The sequence below is a fragment of the Delphinapterus leucas genome, chromosome 11 (assembly GCF_059928025.1).
Source record: "Delphinapterus leucas isolate spDelLeu-1000000601 "Yukka" chromosome 11, BTC_Dleu_Yukka2, whole genome shotgun sequence".
Taxonomy (NCBI): domain Eukaryota; kingdom Metazoa; phylum Chordata; class Mammalia; order Artiodactyla; family Monodontidae; genus Delphinapterus; species Delphinapterus leucas.
Window position 1 is genome coordinate 12,894,528 of NC_143139.1, and position 20,901 is coordinate 12,915,428.

Consider the following 20,901-nt stretch of genomic DNA (forward strand, 5'->3'; position numbering starts at 1 on the left):
TCCATACTGTTCTCCATAGTGGCTGTATCAGTTTACATTCCCACCAACAGTGCAAGAGGGTTCCCTTTTCTCCATACACTCTCCAGCATTTGTTGTTTGTAGATTTTCTGGTGAAGCCCATTCTAACTGGTGTGAGGTGATACCTCATTGTAATTTTGATTATCATTTCTCTAATAATTAGTGATGTTGAGCAGCTTTTCATGTGCTTCTTGGCCATCTGTATGTCTTCTTTGGAGAAGTGTCTATTTAGATCTTCTGCCCATTTTTGGATTGGGTTGTTTGTTTTTTTAATATTGAGCTGCATGAGCTGTTTATATATTTTGGAGATTAATCCTTTGTCTGTTGATTCATTTGCAAATATTTTCTCCCATTCTGAGGGTTGTCTTTTCATCTTGTTTATGGTTTCCTTTGCTGTGCAAAAGCTTTTAAGTTTCAGTAGGTCCCATTTGTTTATTTTTGTTTTTATTTCCATTACTCTAGCAGGTGGATCAAAAAAGATGTTGCTGTGATTAATGTCAAAGAGTGTTCTTCGGGGTTCCCTGGTGGCACAGTGGTTGAGAGTCCGCCTGCCGATGCAGGGGACACGGGTTTGTGCCCCAGTCCGAGAAGATCCCACATGCCGCGGAGCGGCTAGGTCCGTGAGCCATGGCCACTGAGCCTGCGCATCTGGAGCCTGTGCTCTGCAACGGGAGAGTCCACAACAGTGAAAGGCCCACGTACCCCCCCAAAAAAGAGTGTTCTTCCTATATTTTCCTCTAAGAGTTTTATAGTGTGTGGTCTTACATTTAGGTTTCTAATCCATTTTGAGTTTATTTTTGTGTGTGGTGTAGGGAGTATTCTAATTTCATTCTTTGGCATGTAGCTTTCCAGTTTCCCCAGCGCCACTTATTGAAGAGACTGTCTTTTCTCCATTGTATATCCTTGGCTCCTTTGTCATAGATTAGTTGACCATAAGTGCGTGGATTTACCTCTGGGCTTTCTATCTTGTTCCATTGATCTATGTTTCTGTTTTTGTGCCAGTACCATATTGTTTTGATTACTGTAGCTTTGTAGTATAGTCTGAAGTCAGGGGTCTGATTCCTCCAAGTCTGTTTTTTTCCCTCAAGACTGCTTTGGCTATTTGGGGTCTTTTGTGTCTCCATACAAATTTTAAGATTTTTTGTTCTAGTTCCGTAAAAAAATGCCACTGGTAATTTGATAGGGATTGCATTGAATCTGTAGATTGCTTTGGGTAGTATAGTCATTTTCACAATATTGATTCTTCCAATCCAGGAACATGGTGTATCTCTCCATCTGTTGGTATCATGTTTAATTTCTTTCATCAGTGTCTTAAAATTTTTGTACATACAGGTCTTTTGTCTCCTTAGGTAGGTTTCTTCCTAGGTATTTTATTCTTTTTGTTGCCATGGTAAATGGGAGTGTTTCCTTAATTTCTCTTTCAGATTTTTCATCATTAGTGTATAGGAATGCAAGAGCTTTCTGTGCATTAATTTTGTATCCTGCAACTTTGCCAAATTCATCGATTAGCTCTAGTATTTTTCTGGTAGCATCCTCTATGTATAGTATCATGTCATCTGCAGTGACAGTTTTCCTTCTTCTTTTCCAACTTGTATTCCTTTTATTTCTTTTTCTTCTCTGATTGCCGTGGCTAGGACTTCCAAAACTATGTTGAATAATAGTCATGAGAGTGGACATTCTTGTCTTGTTCCTGATCTTAGAGGAAATGCTTTCAGTTTTTCACCATTGAGAATGATGTTGGCTGTGGGTTTGTCGTATATGGCCTTTATTATGTTGAGGTAGGTTCCCTCTATGCCCACTTTTCTGGAGAGTTTTTATCATAAATCAGTGTTGAATTTTGTCAAAAGCTTTTTCTGCATCTATTGAGATGATCATATGGTTTTTCTTCTTCAATTTGTTAATATGGTGTATCACATTGATTGATTTGTGTATATTGAAGAGTCCTTGCATTCCTGGGATAAATCCCACTTGATCATGATGTATGATCCTTTTAATGTGTTGTTGGATTCTGTTTGCTAGTATTTTGTTGAGAATTTTTGCATCTATATTCATCACTGATATTAGTCTGTAATTTTCTTTTTTTTTAGTATCTTCGTCTGGTTTTGGTATCAGGGTGATGGTGGCCTCATAGAATGAGTGTGGGAGTATTCCTTCCTCTGCAGTTTTTTGGAAGAGTTTGAGAAGGATGGGTGTTAGCGCTTCTCTAAATGTTTGATAGAATTCACCTGTGAAGCCATCTGGTCCTGGACTTCTGTTTGTTGGAAGATTTTTAATCACAGTTTCAATTTCAGTGCTTGTGATTGGTCTGTTCATATTTTCTATTTCTTCCTGGTTCAGCCTTGGAAGGTTATACCTTTCTAAGAATTTGTCCATTTCTTCCAGGTTGTCCATTTTATTGGCATAGAGTTGCTTGTAGTAGTCTCTTAGGACGCTTTGTATTTCTTTGGTGTCTGTTGTAACTTCTCCTTTTTCATTTCTAATTTATCAATTTGAGTCCTGTCCCTCTTTTTCTTGATGAGCCTGGCTATTGGTTTATCAATTTTGTTCATCTTCTCAAAGAACCAGCTTTTAGTTTTATTTATCTTTGCTATTATTTTCTTTGTTTCTATTTCATTTTTTTCTGCTCTCATCTGTATGATTTCTTTCTTTCTGCTAACTTTGGGTTTTGTGTTTTCTTCTTTCTCTAGTTCCTTTAGGTGTAAGTTTAGATTGTTTATTTGAGATTTTTCTTGTTTCTTGAGGTAGGCTTTTATAGCTATAAAGTTCCCTCTTAGAACTGCTTTTGCTGCATCCCATAGGCTTTGGGTCACTGAGTTTTCATTGTCATTTGTTTCTAGTTATTTTTTGATTTCCTTGATTTTTTTTTTTTTTTTTCTTTTGGCCACACAGCACAGCATGTGGGATCTTAGTTCCCCGACCAGGGATCAAACCCCTGTCCCCTGCCGTGGAAGCACAGAGGCTTACCATTTGACCACCAGTGAAGTCCCTAGCCTTCTTGAATTGTTAGATCAAGAGATTTCCTTGTCATTAGTTCTTAGTGGACAACTTTCTCTTTTTAGATTTGGTAACTCAATAAATGTCATTCCATCCAAGATTCATGCTCTGAGTTAAAAGAATATAAATTGTTATTGCCACATATTCTTTGGCTGTTTATACCATTCTCACATGTTGTCATATTGGATGTGTGGGTAAGATGATTTTCTCATAGTTTACGTGGGATGCACAGGGTAAGGTGGGAGGTGTGGCATCTCAGATGGTCTCTAATACTCAAAACCATTGATTATTAGGGATTTGTGAAACTATTCAATTCTTTCTTTAAAAGCCTGTGGGTACCTCTTGGAGGCAACGAACACTGGACTTTACTGTGCATCTTGTAATAGAATCCTTGCCTTTATTTGTGTACAGTTTTCACTGTTGAGGTTCAGGTTAAGTTCAAGTTTTCTAGGATTGAGAAGACAAGTTTTGTTTATCTTGTTATAACTTTCATGGTTTGACTGAGTTTGCTGACTTGAGACTAATTTTTTTTTTTTTTAATCCAGCTGTTTTCAGAGTCCTATATGGAGTTCTAGAAAGCCAAATGTGCTATTGGGGTCAGAGGTTAGTAGATTCAAAGCTGCATCTCTGAATTCCCCTACAGCTGGATTTGTGTACATACATCCGTCACTGCCTGGCCAGGTTGAACACTTTTTAGTCCGATATATAGACACATACCCTGGCAGAGAGTGGGGCAAGCTCTTACGTCTTTGTTACCATTAGCAGAGCTCTCAGGAAGGGCCTGCTTTATATTCCAACAAGAGAACTTACTTTGTGTGAATGTGAGAATTAATAAGGACCTGAGGATTTTTTTCTTCAGTTTGCAAAGTAGCATACCCCTGTGTATCTGGCAGATGGATTTCTTTTTATTGTAAGTAACCATCATATGGAAGCAGTAAAAACTATTTGTAATTTCCATGTCATTATAATGATATTTTAAAAGCTCCATGGCTCAGGACCTTGGGCCAGGGCATAGAAAGAGTTTCATGATAGCAAACTAAGCATTCCTTGTAACAGGATGTGAACTGCAACAGAATGCTTGAGGTGATATTAAATTGGGGTGATTTTTAGAAAGTGACAAATGGTTTATGTTTCCTAAATCTGAGATGGGTTCTACCAGCTCTGAACGGCTGCCAAGTTACGTTATCACTTGCCTGCTTTGTAACTGCCTCAATTATTTCCTTCCCCAGCCCTGTATGATGAGATTCGTCAGTTTCGCAAGGCCTGTGGGGAGGCTCATCTGAAAACCATCTTAGCAACAGGAGAACTTGGAACTCTTACGAATGTCTATAAAGCCAGTATGATAGCCATGATGGCAGGTAAGCCAGGTTTTATATTGAAATGATGATATATACTGAATTGATGTTTTTAGAAGAAATAAGTGAGTCAGAGCATTTGGCTATTAGCTGCAAGTGCTGACCACTTGGAGTTTGTTTTGGTGAGGTGTCAGATACTTTATGAATACGTGTGCAGTGGGAAATGTTCGCAAACTTGGCTTTCTTCCATGTCTTTTGGTGGCATTTTATCATTGCACTATCCTTGTAAGGCAGTAGATGGCTCTCTTGTTAGTGAATTGCTTTCTGTGTTATTCTTTGATTATTCATTCATCAACATATGTTAGACAGAAATTTCCTTAACTGACTTCTTCCCCTCTGTGAATTTAGGGTTTGATTTTTCTCAGAGATCCATCTCCATACTGTCTAAGGCAGCCTGTGCTTTGTTTGTGTTAATTTTTTCTTCTTAAATTTAGGGCAGTGTCCTTGTTTTTTATATTTTGAAATGTAGCTTGACTTATTCTTTATCTTTACAAACAGCATGTCTAGCCAGTCATACGCCCTAGCCTGAAACTTGGGAGTCCTGCTGGATTGCCTTTTCTCACCTTCATATGAATCAGTGAACGAGTCTCGAGAGTTCTACTTTTTTACCGTATCTAATACGTCCTCGCTCCATTCTGTGTGCTGCTCTCTTAGACCACTGTCACTCCCCACATGGATCACTTCACCGGTCTCCTAACTAGTTTTCCCTGTCTCTACTTCTGTCCCCTTTCAATCTGTTCTCCACACTGTTGCCAGAATGATCTCTTTAAAATGCCAATTTGGTTATGGTACTGCTTGCTGAAAATCCTTCAGTGGCTCCCCTTCATTTTCAAGATACAATATAAATTCCTTCAGCCCGACTTTAAAAAAGGACCTTCCCAGGGAATTCCCTGGTGGTCCAGTGGTTAGGACTCCACACTTCCACTGCAAGGGGCCCAGGTTCGATCCCTGATCGGGGAACTAAGATCCTGCAAGCCGTGTGGCACGACCAAAAAAATAAAAATAAAAAGGGTCTTTCTCAAGACCCTGCCTGTGCCTCTGCCATCGCCTCATTTTCCCTGCATACCATGTGCTCCAGCTCTATGGAATTACCCGCTGTGCTCTGCACAAGGCACCGTCCAATCCTTTGGAGTCTTTGTACCTGCTGTGTCCCTGCCTGGAATGCCTTTTGCCCAAATAACTCTTGAACATCTTTAGATTCAGCATAGTTGTCACTCTTCTCGAGAATATTTCCCCAATACTGCTTCCTCCCCCACTACTTGGTTTATTATCCCCTCTGCATGCCCTCATAGTGATCTGTTAAAACCTCCATCAGATACTATACTGTAACTCAGTATTGGATTTTTAGGTGCCCTGCTAGTGGCTCCATGTTTGGAAGATAAGTGACTTCTCAGGTCTTAAATCTGGGCCTTTGTTGTGGTCACCCTATAGATTTTTCTACTCGTGCACTTTTTGAAAACTCAGACGAAGCATCGTTCCCTGGAACTCTATCAGCCAACTAGGCGTTAATGAAGCTGTTACTCTGGTCACTGCCGCTGTATCCAAAAGATCTCTGCTCTGCTTGTTTTATTTAGAGCGAAATCTCTGAAAACCCAAGGATAGGGAAGAGTGGATCACTTTAAAGAGTGGGTCATCAGTTATGTTGGCATTTCAGAGGCCCCCAGTAAAAGAAGATGCTGCAACTCTCAGGAACCTGGGCAAAGCCCATTGGAGTCTTAGGTAGACAAGTAGCCTCCCTTTTCACGCTCCTCACCAGGACAAGGGAGTTAGCCCAGAATGCCGGGATCCAGGTCACAGTGAAAGTATATTCATTCTGGGCCAGCAGCCAACCCTGTCCTACTCCCTGCACCTACTGCATAGGGTAGGAACATGGTATTAGGTCCTCGTGCTTGGACACTTCTGTTCCATCCTCCATCCCACCCGTTGCAGCCACAAACAGAAATGTGACTAGAAACATGCTCTCCCCTGTTCCTGTTGGCTTGTATCCATGTCCATGTCATTGTTTATCTCCTTCATTTCTTCATCTAATCAGTGTCTATTACTGTGAGTAATATAACTTTGTCTGTGAGGTGTTTTACTAGATACGTTACAATAATATTTCTTCACCTTCACACCAGCCCTGTAGTTGATGAAGAAACTTAAGATGGAGAGACTTGCCTAAGGTTCACAGCTAACTCATCACATAAGTCATTATTTGAACCCAGGTCTTCTGGCTTCAGGTGTATTGCTTTTTCAGTTATAACCCAGCTGTCTCCCAAGGCACTGTGCTAGATCTTATCATGAATTAAAGGCACATCTTTGTGAAGTATCATGCACTTCCTGGCCCACAGTTTATGCTTCCTATTTTGTTAAGAAGGTATATAACATAAACGAAGTATGTTTTGAAAGATTTTTTAAATTACAAAAATTTATGGTCTAAACTCATGTTTCATCCTATTTCTGTAGTATTTTTTAAAACTGTTTTTGTTTTCTTCAAAATCAACTTCACTGAGGTAAATTTACATTCAATAAAGTTCAAGTGTTAAGTGTACGATATGATTGCAGTCCCACTCTTTTTACCTTCTGCTCCAGGTGCAATAACTGATCTGATTTTATCACTATAGATTAGCTTGCCAGTTTTAGAACATTATACTTATATAGTATGTACTCTTTTGTGCTTGTTCCCCCTCCCCCACCCCCGAGGTAATAGCTGTGATATCTGTCACGTTCTATGTATAAGGAGTTTGCTTAGTGGCTTTTCATTATACACATATATGAGTTGCTAAATTTATTGGTCTGAAGTGTTTGTAATATTCTCTTATTAGTCTGATGTCTGTAGAGTCTATGGTTATGTCTCCTTTTTTATTCCCGATATTGGTCATTTTTGTTTTCTGTTGTTGTTATTGTTCTTTGTTTCATTTTGGTAGAAAATAGTCTTGCTAGGGGTCTGCCAGTTTTATTAGTCTTTTCAAAGAGTTCAAGTTGGTTGATCACACTTTTTAGATCTGATTTGCTTGGTTTCACTTTGGTGTACTTTTTCTATTAATTGCTGAGAGGGCTGTTAAAATTTCCAGATATGATTGTGGATCTGCATACTTATCCTTTTAGTTTTGTCAGCTTTTTCTAACTTTATTATGGAGCTCTGGAGCTCTGTTGTTAAGTATAGACACTTTTAGGATTGGTATGTTTACCTGTTGAATTAGCATATTCATCATTATGACATGTCCCTTGTTATCTCTGGTACTAGACCTTTGTCTGAATGTTCACTTTGTCTAATATATTTTTTTTTTTTTGCGGTACACGGGCCTCTCACGGTTGTGGCCTCTCCCGTTGCGGAGCACAGGCTCCGGACGCGCAGGCTCAGTGGCCATGGCTCACGGGTCTAGCCGCTCCGCGGCATGTGGGATCTTCCTGGACCAGGGCACGAACCCGTGTCCCCTGCATCAGCAGGCGGACTCTCAACCACTGCGCCACCAGGAAAGCCCCCACTTTGTCTAATATTAATCTAGCCACACCGGATTTCTTGTGCTTACCATTTGCATGGTATATCTTTTTCCCATCCTTTTATTTTCAACCCATCTGTGGTTGTATATTTAAGGTTATCCCTTAGAGACAGATTTTTAAAAAATTGATTGTGGTAATCTCTGCTTTTTAACTGAAATGTTTTGTCCATATACATTTCACATAATTATTGATATGATAGGATTTAACTATCATCTTGCCATTTGCTTCCTCCTTGTTCTGATCTATTTTTGTTCCTCTTTTCCTGCCACCTTTTGGGTTCATCAGATACAGCACTTCATTTTTATTTTTTCTATTGGTTTTTTATCTGCATCCTCTTTGTAGTTTTCTAGTAGTTGCTCTAGCAAATTACAGTATGCATTTTTAACTTATCACAGTCTACTTAGAATTAACATTACAGATGTACCATAGAGATAGTGCAAGTTTGGGTCCAGACCACTGCAATGAAGCGAATATTGCAATAAAGCAAATCACATGAATTTTTTGGTTTCCCAGTTCATATAAAAGTTATGTTTACACTGTACTATAATCTATTAAATGTACTATAGCATTATGTCTAAAAAAACAATATACATACCTTAGTTAAAAAATACTTTATTGCAAAAAATGCTAACCATCATCTGTGCCTTCAAAGAGTTGTAATGCTTTTTTGCAGTAGTAACATCAAAGATTTCTGATCACAGATCACTGTAACAAATATAATAGTAATGAAAATTTTTGAAATATTTCAATAATTACCAAAATGTGACACAGAGACACAGAGTGAGCAACTGCTGTTGGAAAAATGGTGCCAACAGACTTGCTTGTTGCAGGGTTGCCACACACCTTCAATTTGTAGAAAATGCAATATCTGTAAAGTGTAATAATGCAAAGCGCAATAAAGCAAAGCACAATAAAATAAGGTGTGCCTGTATTCCACTTTACACTTCAAATGGCACAAATGTAAAAACCTTACAGCAGTTCCATTTACACCCTCATTAGTCCTTTGAATTATTTTAATGTACTTCTTCTTCCGACTATTTATAAACTATTCCTCAAAATGATGTGATTTTTGTTTTGGCAGTCATTTGTCTTTTAAGGAAATTAAAAGGAAAAAAACTAAGTAAAACTAGTCTTTTACATGTCATTTCCATCTTTTATCCTTCCTGTAGGCTGCTGGTGATTAATTCTCTCAGATTTTGTTCATTGGAAAATGTCTTTATTTCACTCCCATTTTTCTAGGATGGTTTGCTGAATATAGAGTTTCAGGTTACAGTTTTATTTTTATTTCAGCGCTTAACCATATCATTCCATTTCTTGGAATTCTGTTTCTTCTTGTTTTCCTATAAGTAATGTTTTATCAAATACCCAGTCAGTATTTTCTCTTTATCTTTGTTTTTCACTAATTTGACTGTGAGGTGCCTAAGTGTGGGTTTCTTTGTATTCATCCTGCTTGTAGTTTGCCGAGCTTCTTGGATTTGTAGGTTGTTGTTTTAGGACTTCTCTGCCCCACTCTCCTTCCTTCTAGGACCCAAGCACCTGAGTGTTAGATATTGTCTCACAGCTTACTGGCGCCTATTCATTTAAATTTTAATCTTTCTCCCCCACCTCTGTTTTTCTGCGTGGCTAATATACGTGGATCTTTCTTCAAGTTCATTGACCCTTACTTTCCACCTAAAATTTACTTTTATGCCCATCCATTGAAATTTATGCTCCTGAACATTTTTAGTTTTAGAATCCATTTATTCTTTTTTAGAATTCTAGTTTTTCTGCTATTTCCCATTTTTTCACTCATTGAGATCATTCTTTCTTTAAAATCCTTGAACATATTTGTAACAGCTGATTAAAGTCCTTGTCTGCTTATTTGTATATCTTAATTATCTTAAGGTCTGTATCTTGAGCTGCCAATTTCCCAATGCCTAAAAATAGTTGCCTTATATATTTTGCTGAGTTATATAGTTATTTATAGCAGGAGGGCAAGTCTGGTAACATTTCTTCTCTCATGTCTGGAATTCTTCATGGCTTTTGTTTTCCCATTCATTTAGCATCATAAATCTCAAAGGAAAGGGGTTTGTCATTTACGTTCATAATAATTTTTATCTTACAATTTTGATAGCCATTTCGATTATTCTCTCAAACACAGTTCTCTAAAGAGAGAAAGGTGGAAATATATAACTACATTAGTCTAGTATCATACATCATTGTAAGTAAAATCTTAGCCAGGGTGTGTTTATATTTTTGCTCAAATAAGTGATTCGTAGCCTACTTTTGGTTTATTCTTGTTTAGGAATCTCTCAAAATGTTTTAGGGGAAGGAGCCATGTTCATAGGAGTTAGAAGACCTGGACTCTTGCTCTATCTAGCAGAATTTGTGACCTTGAACAAATAAATTAATCTGATTATAACTTCAAATGAAGTAATGTATATGACCTCTGGTGTAATTATAGGAGATAAAAGCTACTGAGCTGGATTACATTCTGTACTGATCCCAAAGCTTACTGTATTTGTAGGATTGTTCATTGAATCTTACATATGAACTTGTTTTGCTGGCTTTTGACTCTGTCTTAAAAAAGAAAGGTGCAGGGCTTCCCTGGTGGCGCAGTGGTTGAGAGTCTGCCTGCCGATGCAGGGGACACGGGTTCGTGCCCCGGTCCGGGAATAATCCCACATGCCGCGGAGCGACTGGGCCCGTGAGCCATGGCCGCTGAGTCTGCGCGTCCGGAGCCCGTGCTCCGCAATGGGAGAGGCCACAACGGTGGGAGGCCCGCGTACCACAAAAAAAAAAAAAAAAAAGAAAGGTGCAAAAAATATCTGATTCGTTGAGAATCGCAATTAGATGTGGCCCAGTTTATTTTTCTCATGGCACAGTTCTTAGCTATGGTTGTCATTGCTCCTGATTCTTTTACAATGGAAGCTGTAGCAGCCACCTCAGCTCTTCAGACATGTATAAGATCACTTATTCAGCAGCCACAATGATCCAGAACCAAGCCAGGAACCAGAAAAAAATAAGTAAATAAAATATTTTGAATAGATGAAATATATGTGATATAATGTATAATACAACAGTAATAATAGGTAACATTTCTTGGGCATTTACCGTGTGACAGGTGCTATTTTAAGGGCTTCATATATATTTACATTTAACCTTCACAACAACTTTACGAGGTAGGTACTCTTCTTTGGTAAAATAAGAACATCAGTTAAAAGGATATCTTTGCTGCTATTCTGTACGGTCATTTTTGCTATTTGTAAACATCCCAGGTATTTCTGTCTTTGTTATATCATTTTCTGTATCTGTTACAGCCTTCTCCCCTCCTGTTAGCTGTTTTTAAAGATTTAAGTGAAATTTTCCTACTCTGTCAAATCTCTCTATTATCCTTTAAAGGCAGAATTAATTGTTCATACTGTCCTTCTCTTAGGTATATAACACCAGGAGAATTAATACTGGTATATAAATACCAGTAGCATTTGTCATCTAGTATCACCATCAGTTGTTTTACCTCTTAGTTTTTTTTATAAAACTATGAACCTCGAGGCCAAGAATTATCTTACTTATCTGTATCCCCCTGTGATTGCTACCCTGCCTGACATCTAGGAGAGCCTAAGGAAATATTTTGGAATACACCAGTGAGTCAGTGAGAAAGACGGACAGAGGTAAGGAGGAGTGAAAATAGGCAAAGTGAAATTAGATTAGATTAGGTCTAGATTCATCTTCCCAGATGTGCCACCACCTTGTAGAGTTTGGACATGTTATTTTGAGAGTTTTAATTTTAATTGAAAAAAAGATAGAAAATGTATACCTTTGACAAGGAGATTATATATACAAAGTATGGCTTAGGCAATCCAAGCAGTGGTATGATGTGTAAAAGTTTTGTAGGATTCTCAGAAAGTTCTAGAAGCAAGGAAAAGACCAAGGAGAACTTTTTGTCTTGGCTTTTTGGTCATTGAAAATGGATCTTACTTTTACATTAGTGGAAATGTGGTGAGAGAAATATAAATAAAGGAGAAGGTGAGGTGGGAATAAACAGTTTGAAGGGAAAATAATCAGGGAAGAGAAACGAGAGCCATATTTTTTTCATCAAATAAGCCAAGAACAAGGTGATAGGAAGTAAGATAGAAAGGGAAACATGCTTATAGAAAAGAGAAGTCAAAAGCTGACCTGCTAAGGGATTTCAGCCCAGCAAATGCACACATTAAGAATAATGCCGGAATGTAGAAAAGTGGCTTTATCTTTCAGTAGCCTGGACTGTTTGCACACATGCAACAGCTAACAAGCTCTGCTCTGAAGTTATGCTAGACCTTATCTTTGGAAATAATGCAGGCATGATAAATAAGGTTGGAGTAGAAAAGCACTAAAGATGCAATCATAATGTCATCAGGTTTGAATTGCTGATGAAGATCTGTGGGAAGAGTACTAACATCAAAATATGGGGCTTGAGAAAAGCAGACCTTGAAGGGAATGCAAAATGAGTTTTGAACTTGGCTGGAATTTTGTAACATATAGGAAATGAAAAATGAAAAAAGTAGGAACCAGGGGAGGGAATACTCGAAATTCAACCCAATAAGATCAAAGTAATACAGAAACAATGAGATGAAGCAAAGAAATAGACAAAAATAGGAGGGAAGCCATTAAGTAAATAAAGTAAAGGGGAAAAATAGTGGGAGACTTGCTATGACTAAATGAAACCAAAATCCTAAAAAAATGCTGTGATTAATAGCAAATTAACATCTAAGATTTTTTAAAAAACATTAAAAAAATTTAAAAATATGAACCAAATAGTAGAATAAAAGACCGTGTAGATTTATTTTTCTAAAGATTGTCAGAAGTCACACTGAGTCCTTCATCTTAGGCTGCAAATCTTTGTATTCTCAAGGAGTATTGATCCAGATGGCACATACAGACCCCTGGGGTGTTCCAGCCTGTTTTTTTTTGTTTGTTTGTTTTTGTTTTTTAAGTAAGATCTTGCCTTTCATAGGAAAGCATTTAATTTATGAAAAATTATCCTTCAGTTGAAAGTTTATCACTGGGGAAAGCATAAGAATATAGATGTGCATTAGGTTAAGAGGTAAAGAATTTAAAGAGTAAATTTATTTACAGTTCCTTAAACTAGCCCTGAAAATTAAACCACTCACAGGGTAAAAACTAATTAACTTGCCATCTCATTCAAGGAGTCAATTTGAATTCAAGGCCCCAAGCAAAAATATCAGAAAATTTACCTTCACTCACCCACGCCCTCCCCATCCTTTCTTGAGTGCAAAGTAAAAAACTGCAGAAGAGAGGAGTTATCATGTTTTCTGGCCTCCCAGCAGTACAGGAACTACTGATGGTGCATTTTGGTCTATGAATGTCATTTTTATAAAAGGTTAAGTCTATACATTTAAGCATAAAGCATTTTCTGTGGCTCTTCATGGCTGGGCTTCTGGAGGGAAAAAAAAAAGGGAAAGCTTGAAAGCTTAGTTTTTTGTGTGTTGTATACTAGCCTGTGTAAAATTTTACTGTGTGAAATTTTTTTTAAATGTAACCCACCTTATTCCAAAAGCACATGACTGCCTTCTACAGACCTCGCTTTGCCTAGAGAAGTTTCCGGCACAAAGGCTTGCACGTAACAAGTGCCTAGAAGACGCTCATTGATGGGTTAGGTTATCAGGTACAAGGACATCAATAGATACCTTTGTAAACAACATGCGTAAAATTCATTTTTTTAAAGAAATTTGTATTTTCTCAGCAAAAGAATAAGGGATTTTTCTTAATGAAATTCTGGTATACGACATAGAGGTGAGACCTATAGGTAGTTGCTCATGTCTCTGAGATTCTGTTATTCATTTGTCTAATTCCTAACACGTTAACTTTTGTTACTTACTCTTTAATGTCTGTGCCAGGTAGTTAACTGATCTTTTAGCAAACTCTTAAATGCTGGGAAATTGGAATCCTCGAATGGGTCCCTCAGTACTTTGTACCAGGTAGATACTTGATAAACATATTTGTTGAATGATTTCGTGAATGAAGGTTAGTAAATCATGTGAAGTTAGTAGTTTACTGAATTCTTTTTGCAGTTGTTTTAAGAGGGAAGTAGGGGAGGTACCTTATCAGCGTTGAGTGGCTGGAGACCTGAAGCTCGGAAGTTAAGTGACTACACCAAGGCCACGCATTTAGGACGTGGCAGAATTCTGGAGGACTCTGGACTCCAAATTCCATGCTTTAGTTATCGTGCAGTTCTGCTCTCCACCCTGCAATTGATCTGAATCATGTAAGATATGTTTAAGCTGTATTTAACTTTGGAGGCACAGATGTCTTTCTGGAGTCACTGAATGAGATTTATATATTGAGCTGTACTTTTCTATTGAGGACAAGAAAAATAAGACAATAGACCGTTTGGAGAAAAACTCTAGGGGGTGGTGGACATGAAGTACACATGAAAGAGCAAGTTGAAAGCAAGCCTAGAGCCCCGCCTGTGATGGGCCCACAGCAAATCCTCGTTGAAATGAAAAGGAAAGTTGCAAGAGGACCCTGACCTCAGGCAGCTTCCACTGTAATTTTGTGTCCACCTGCGCTGCTGATGGTTCCATGATGATACACTTGGCACGTGAGCAGGGTCATGCTTATCAACTGCTACTTGAGTTCTGTACTAAGGTTTTTGTTTGTTTTCAGATTCCCCTCCCTGGGGTGCCCAGGGAACAGCTAGGGAGTGACAGTGGAAGTGGACCTTTTTCTTGTCCACCTGAGGAAGGAGAAGGAGAGAGGACAAGGCTGAGGACAGTGTAAGAATGAAGGAGCAGAGGGGTGAGGTGAAAGGGTGCAGAGGACGGGAATGGTATTGGAGCGTGTGTAGAGGGATGTCCCAGCGTGGGATGAGGGAAGTTGAAACCTTCCCATGAAGAGTGATGCAAAAGATAGGGGCGCCTTATTTAGGAAAAGCACGATCATTGGGGCTGTGGTATTGTGTTCAAATACTTGTACACACATATATACACAAAAAATGATGAAAAAGCATGATTGTTATCTATTACTCCAAGGTAGGAGGGCTGGGACCATCTTTTAGAAGTTATAGGAAGATGGATTTTGGCCTGGTATAAAGCAGAGTTTTGTTAAAGTTCAAGTATTCTGGAACTTGGATGGGCCACGTCAGGAGGTAGGAGGTGTTCAAAGCACAGGCTGGGCGACAGCCTGATGGAGCCAGTGTTAGATACATGATACTCAGCAACCATTGGGGTGCTTTCTGTTTTGGAGTCAAGTGTGATCCTAGAAGAAGAAACGTTTTATGTGAATCTTTGGACCTAAACATTAAATGTGATCCTTTGGAGTCGAGTCTGATCCTAGAGGAGAAAAATATTTTACACGCACGCACACACACAGGTTGTGTGTGTGTGTGAAATTTCTGGGTAGATTTCAAGCCAGGATAGACAGGGACCCCAAATATGGAGTTAATGGGAAAAGAGGGAGGGTGTTGGTTTTCTAGGATTGCCGTAACAAAGTACCTCAAACTCGGTGGCTTAAAACAACAGACATTTATCCTCATGGTTCTGGAGGGTAGACGTCCAAAATCAAGGTGTCCACAGGGCCGTGCTGCCTCTGAAATCTGTAGCGGAGAATCCTTTCTTGCTAGAAAGCTTCTGGTGTTGGCTGGCAATACTTGGCATTCCTTGGCTTATAGATGCATCACTCCAATCCCTGCTTCCATCATCACATGGTCATCTTCTCCCTGTGTATTTCTGCATCTCTTCTCTTCTTATAAAGACATCCACCATGTAATGGCCCACCTTACTTAGTAAGACCTTACCTTTACTTAAGTAATTGTGTTTGCAATGATGCTATTTTCAAATAGGTCACTTTCTGAGGTACTGGGGTTTGGAACTTCAGCATATATTTTTAGGGGGCACAGTTCAACCCATAACGAGAGAAGTGGGGTTCTTGCACTGTGGTTCTATTATTTCCTGTAAAGACCTGAAGAAGTTCGAGAAAAATACTTTGAGTCAAACCAGCAAACTTAAATTCAGGTACAAAAGATTGATTTTTCCCTCTAAGCAATGTTGGATGGCTTTGTGGATAGGGGAAATCTAGTAGACATTAAATATTTTTATCTGCAAAAAGCATTTGGTAAGGTTCTCAATGGGAGATTAATGGCTAAAATAAAGAATGAGGCATTAGGAGATAAATTTGCTTATGAGCAAGAGACAGAGACTAACAGGAGAAGGAAACACTTTTTAGATTGGAAAGGAGTGACATACAGCACAAGCCAGGAATCAGTTTTGGGACCTATGGGTTTTTCGCTTTATTTTTATTGGACTTTGTAATAAAAATACAGATCTTCAAACAGCCCAAGACACAGAGTGAGTAATACTACAAGCATCAGTAGTCCAGAGTTATTCTGTATCATAAACTAAATGACTGATAATAAATACTGACACAGGACTACACAATGTGCTGTAATATTGTAAAATGGAGCAGGCAATTCTCCCATGTTCTCTTTTCTTCTGCATTTCTTTGTTTTTCAAAAAATATTTGCAAGTTTCTAGGTTTACTTTATAAGCCAAATCAATGAAAAAAAAGATTTTAAACTTGGAAAGATGTATTAACTAAGAGAAAAATTGGTTGAAGCAAGACAAAGGTTATAATGCCATCCCTAGAATAAAGAAATTAGGGACCCTGTATGTTAAATTGCTCAGTGAGCTATTGAACAAAAAGATTTCAGGAGCGAGGGGGCGTTATTGAAATCCTCAGCTTATTCTGCAGTCATGGCTTTAATGGAAGCATGTGCAAAAAAGTCATTGTTAGCATGATAAAACTACATATCTGAGGGAGTGAAATATTATAGTATGGAAACTTTTTTCTTTTCTTTTCCTTTTTAAAAATTTGAACATAATGGCTCTAAAAAAAAAATCTATAAAATTGAGCGATTGTATATGTAACTTTTGTCCTCCCAGGAACTAGTTGAGTATGTGGGAAACATACTTTTCAAATTGGAATTTTGCCTGCAACTCCTTCTGTCTCAGTCACTAAAAGGTCTTTGCAGATTCCTGTCTGTTTTTTCTTGACTTGTACATTGTCAGATAAGCCAAGAGAAATAGAGCAACTAAACATTAAAAAATTAACTCATAAAAGTTCTAAATGCTTTGAAAACTGGGAAGGCTTATAAAGAATCTTGTTCATCTCAAAGCTTTCATTTTATAGGTGAGAAAACCGAGATCCAGGAAAGTCAGATTCGGAAGGAATTTACCCCAGAACAGATAAGTCAAAACACGGTCTAGAACGAGGTTCTCAACCCGGGCTGCAAATCAGAATATCCTGAAGCGCTTCTTCCATAAACTGGTGAAAAGATCCTACCACCCAGAGGTTCTGATTTTAATGGTCTTGAATGGAACTAAGAGAATCGGTACTTTTTAGAATCTTCTCCTGGTGTGTCTACTGTGTAGGCAGGAATGAGAGCCTCTGATCTGGAATCTAGGTTTCCTGGTGTTAAGACAAGAAGAAGTTTTTCCACTCACCCTGATAGTTTAGAAATTATTCAGAGAGAGAATTTCAAATTCAGGGGGAAAAACCTTTAACAGAGATACTCCACAATGAACATGCTGATTGTCCCTGTAGTTACAGATGGCTTGTTGGGAACTCTGAACCTATATTCCTACAGAAACAAGATCATAAGTGGTTATTTGGTCTCTCTGCCAGGCCTGAGTTTAGCAGACAGAATAACTGAAGTTTAGCTCTGCAGCAGTAGTTCTGTACGTCCTGACACGTGGCAATGTTTTTTTTTTTTTGGAAGGACGTGAATTTGTATTTCTAATTAGGTCTCTAGGAATATTTTTCATCCTTCTGCTGCCTTGATAGTATTGAGGTCTCTCCTCCTTCCACCTGCAAGTTATTAGGCTTAGGGTTTGAATGGGGACTCCCCACAGTTCCAAGCTGTGCTGGGGGGATGGGAGGAAATGAGGGGGTGAGGGGTGGTAACAGCTGTGGTGAAGACGGAGGGGCTGGGGGAAAGGCTAGTTGGGAAGAGAAGGGCTAGGTTTTCTGTCATCCTAATACCTAGGGTGTTTGTTTCCCTCGAATGGGCTCATCCAGCAAGTATTTCATGAACATCTAATGTTTATCAGTGCTATTCTGGGCATTGGAGAAGGATGAGACGAGAGAGAGGGGAGAGAAAAATAAGTAAGATGTAGCTCCTTCCCTTTAAACACTAACAATCTTTTAGTCTGGTGAGGAGGTGAAAATGGGGTTTATGGTTTGCCCTGTCGGGAACCCAGAGGCCAAAGGGACACTTGCGCTGGGGCTGCAGGAACCTGGCGAACCCTCTGGAGGACTCATGGATGGGTTTGCAAAGCAAGTGGCCTTTGTGGAGGAGTCATTAGGTGCAGAGGTAGAGGAAGGGCGTTTCAGGCAGAGAAGCACGTGCCCTTTTATACCCGTGAAGAGCATGTCATGGTGAGAACGCTGGTATGATTGGGGTGGAGAAGTGGTGGGAGAAGTGGAGGAGGAAGCAGGTAAGCTGTCTGGGGCTCATGGCCATGCTATGGAGTTTGTGTTCCCATCTGTGGGTGTGGAGAGTTTTTAGCCTTTGAAAGTTTATAGCCGGGAAATGAGCAATCGCTTAATTCCTTCATCCATTTATTCCTCCACCATGTGCCAGGCACGAGGGATAGAGATCAATAAGACATCCTTACTCCAGACTCCTCGTCCTCCCTTACTGCTCTCTGCGGTACTGGAGCAGTGATCAGATTTCCACTTTAGGGGCAGTGGATTTGGGCTGGAGACGGGGAAGCTGTTAGGAAGCTGTTGTAGCGGTCTGGCCGACCAGGACGAGGAGCTGAACCAGGGCAGTACGGTGGGGATGGAGAGGAGTGGACGGCCGTGGTGGGTATTAAGGGGGTAGAATGAATAGTACTTGGTGAATGGTTGTCTGCTGAGCAGGGAAGGGAGAGGACAAAACAACTCATCATGGTGCAGTTTATCAGGTTAGGGAATTCAAGAGAAACAAGGCTTTTTCCAGCCCAGGAAGCTGAGCCTCTGCTTCCCATTACAAGACCTCCACCTGTTCATTCTGTTGTCGGCTTGTTGCAGAACCCACCGTAGTCTCACCACTTTTTCCCTACCCTTTCTGTTCTTGTAACAAGGAAAGGAATTTTTAAGGAAATCTGAGCAAGACTATGAAGATAAAAGAGAGGCTATTTCTCGGTTTAAAAACATTAGCAAGACAAAGCACATAAAGCAAAATGGAGAATGAATACAGTTATTTTGGTGATTCGGGAGGAAAAGGAAATTCATGTTTTTACTTCAGTTATCAGGATGATGCTTTGCTTTCCTAGTGACCCAAGATTGAGTGTTATAATATGCTTTTTGTAAAAAATTTATCATTAACTAGGGCATCGAAAGTTAAGTTTCCTATGTTACAAAGCTGCTAAATTCGGCAGGGACAATGGGGGAGGCACTGAACAGTCAATGAAATGGGAAAGAATTTAGATCATCCATGTCACATGAAGCCAGCAAAAGGCTGTTTGCAGAATGTTAGCTGCTATCACACTGGTTTTATGTTAACATTCTAGTGAATAATTAAAATTTTCCTGTTTATTTTTTAATAAAAAGGAAAAGCACATAAATTACCTCAGAGTTTATAATATTATGTGTAGTCACATTCACAGATGTAGAGGTTTCTGAGTAGGATTGCAGATTAGATAACTTAGACAGTTAAAAAGCAGATTTTCTTCTGCCATTCCAGGTGTTCTCATCTCACCGTGTTCATTATTATAAAGCCTTTCAAAAATATAAAATGAAAATCCTTAAAACTACTACTTTGAGACATTTTCATTAGAGGTGGTATTTTCTAAATTGAGTGGTTATTAAATATATTTTTTCTGCTGAAATTATTTTTGAAGTACATTTCTCATTTTCATCTACTGTCCATAAGCACACACCCAGGCATGGCGGGTTCTCTCTTCCCGCTTTGCTTTTTAACATCCGGACTCCCATGAGGTGATCAGGGACTCCCTTATAATTCACTATACTTTTCAGTTAAACCCGCCCTTCTCCACTACTGTTTTCCTTGGTTGTTCCTTGAGGGCTAGACTGGAAAAGCTTGGGATTTTTATTCAAGCAACTGACTCAGAGAAAAAGCAGCTCATGCACAGATAGGGAAGAGATTCAGCCTCAGAAACAAGGAGAAGGAGACAGACGTTGGGAAGCCACAGTCTTACGGTCTTGGGTGATGCTGTATTTGATGCTTTTACGGATGCATTCATGGTCCCAGCAGACGAAGAGAAAAAGAAAGGGACTGAGAAAATATTTGAAGAAATTATAGTTGAAAACCTCCCTAATATGGGAAAGAAAATAGTCAAGTCCAGGAAGCACACAGAGTCCCATACAGGATAAATCCAAGGAGAAACATGCCAAGACACATATTAATCAAACTATCAAAAATTAAATACAAAGAAAAAATATTAAAAGCAGCAAGGGAAAAGCAACAAATTACATACAAGGTTAACAGCTGATCTTTCAGCAGAAACTCTGCAAGCCAGAAGGGAGTGACAGGACATATTTAAAGTGATGAAAGGGAAAAACCTACAACTAAGATTACTCTACCCAGCAAGGATATCATTCAGATTCGATGGAGAAATTAAAACCTTTATAGACAAGGAAACGCTAGGAGAATTCAGCACCACCAAACCAGCTTTACAGCACATGCTAAAGGAACTTCTCTAGGCAGGAAACACAAGAGAAGGAAAAGACCTACAATAATGAACCCAAAACAATTAAGAAAATGGGAATAGGAACATACATATTGGTAATTAGCTTAAATGTAAATGGTTTAAATGCTCCAACCAAAAGACATAGACTGGCTGAATGGATACAAAAACAAGACCCGTATATATGCTGTCTACAAGAGACCCACTTCAGACCTAGGGACACATACAGACTGAAAGTGAAGGGATGGAAAAAGATATTTCATGCAAATGGAAACCAAAAGAAAGCTGGAGTAGCAATTCTCATATCAGACAAAATAGACTTTAAAATAAAGACTATTACAAGACACAAAGAAGGACACCACATAATGATCAAGGGATCAATC

General features: G+C 39.0%; 1 protein-coding gene across 4 annotated transcripts in view; it reads left to right on the forward strand.

Annotated features, from left to right (window-relative positions):
• Positions 1-20,901, forward strand: part of DERA (deoxyribose-phosphate aldolase) — a 138,040-nt gene that overhangs the window by 64,420 nt on the left and 52,719 nt on the right. For 3 of the 4 annotated variants that reach the window (XR_016394877.1, XR_002645153.3, XM_022577677.2), the window contains exon 6: positions 4,242-4,370. The exons of the other annotated variant lie outside the window; for it this stretch is intronic. Coding sequence is in view for 1 of the 3 variants with exons in the window: in XM_022577677.2 (XP_022433385.1) it covers positions 4,242-4,370 (129 nt within the window). In the remaining 2 variants the exon portion in view is untranslated. The remainder of the gene's footprint in view (positions 1-4,241; positions 4,371-20,901) is intronic. 4 annotated transcript variants of the gene reach the window in all.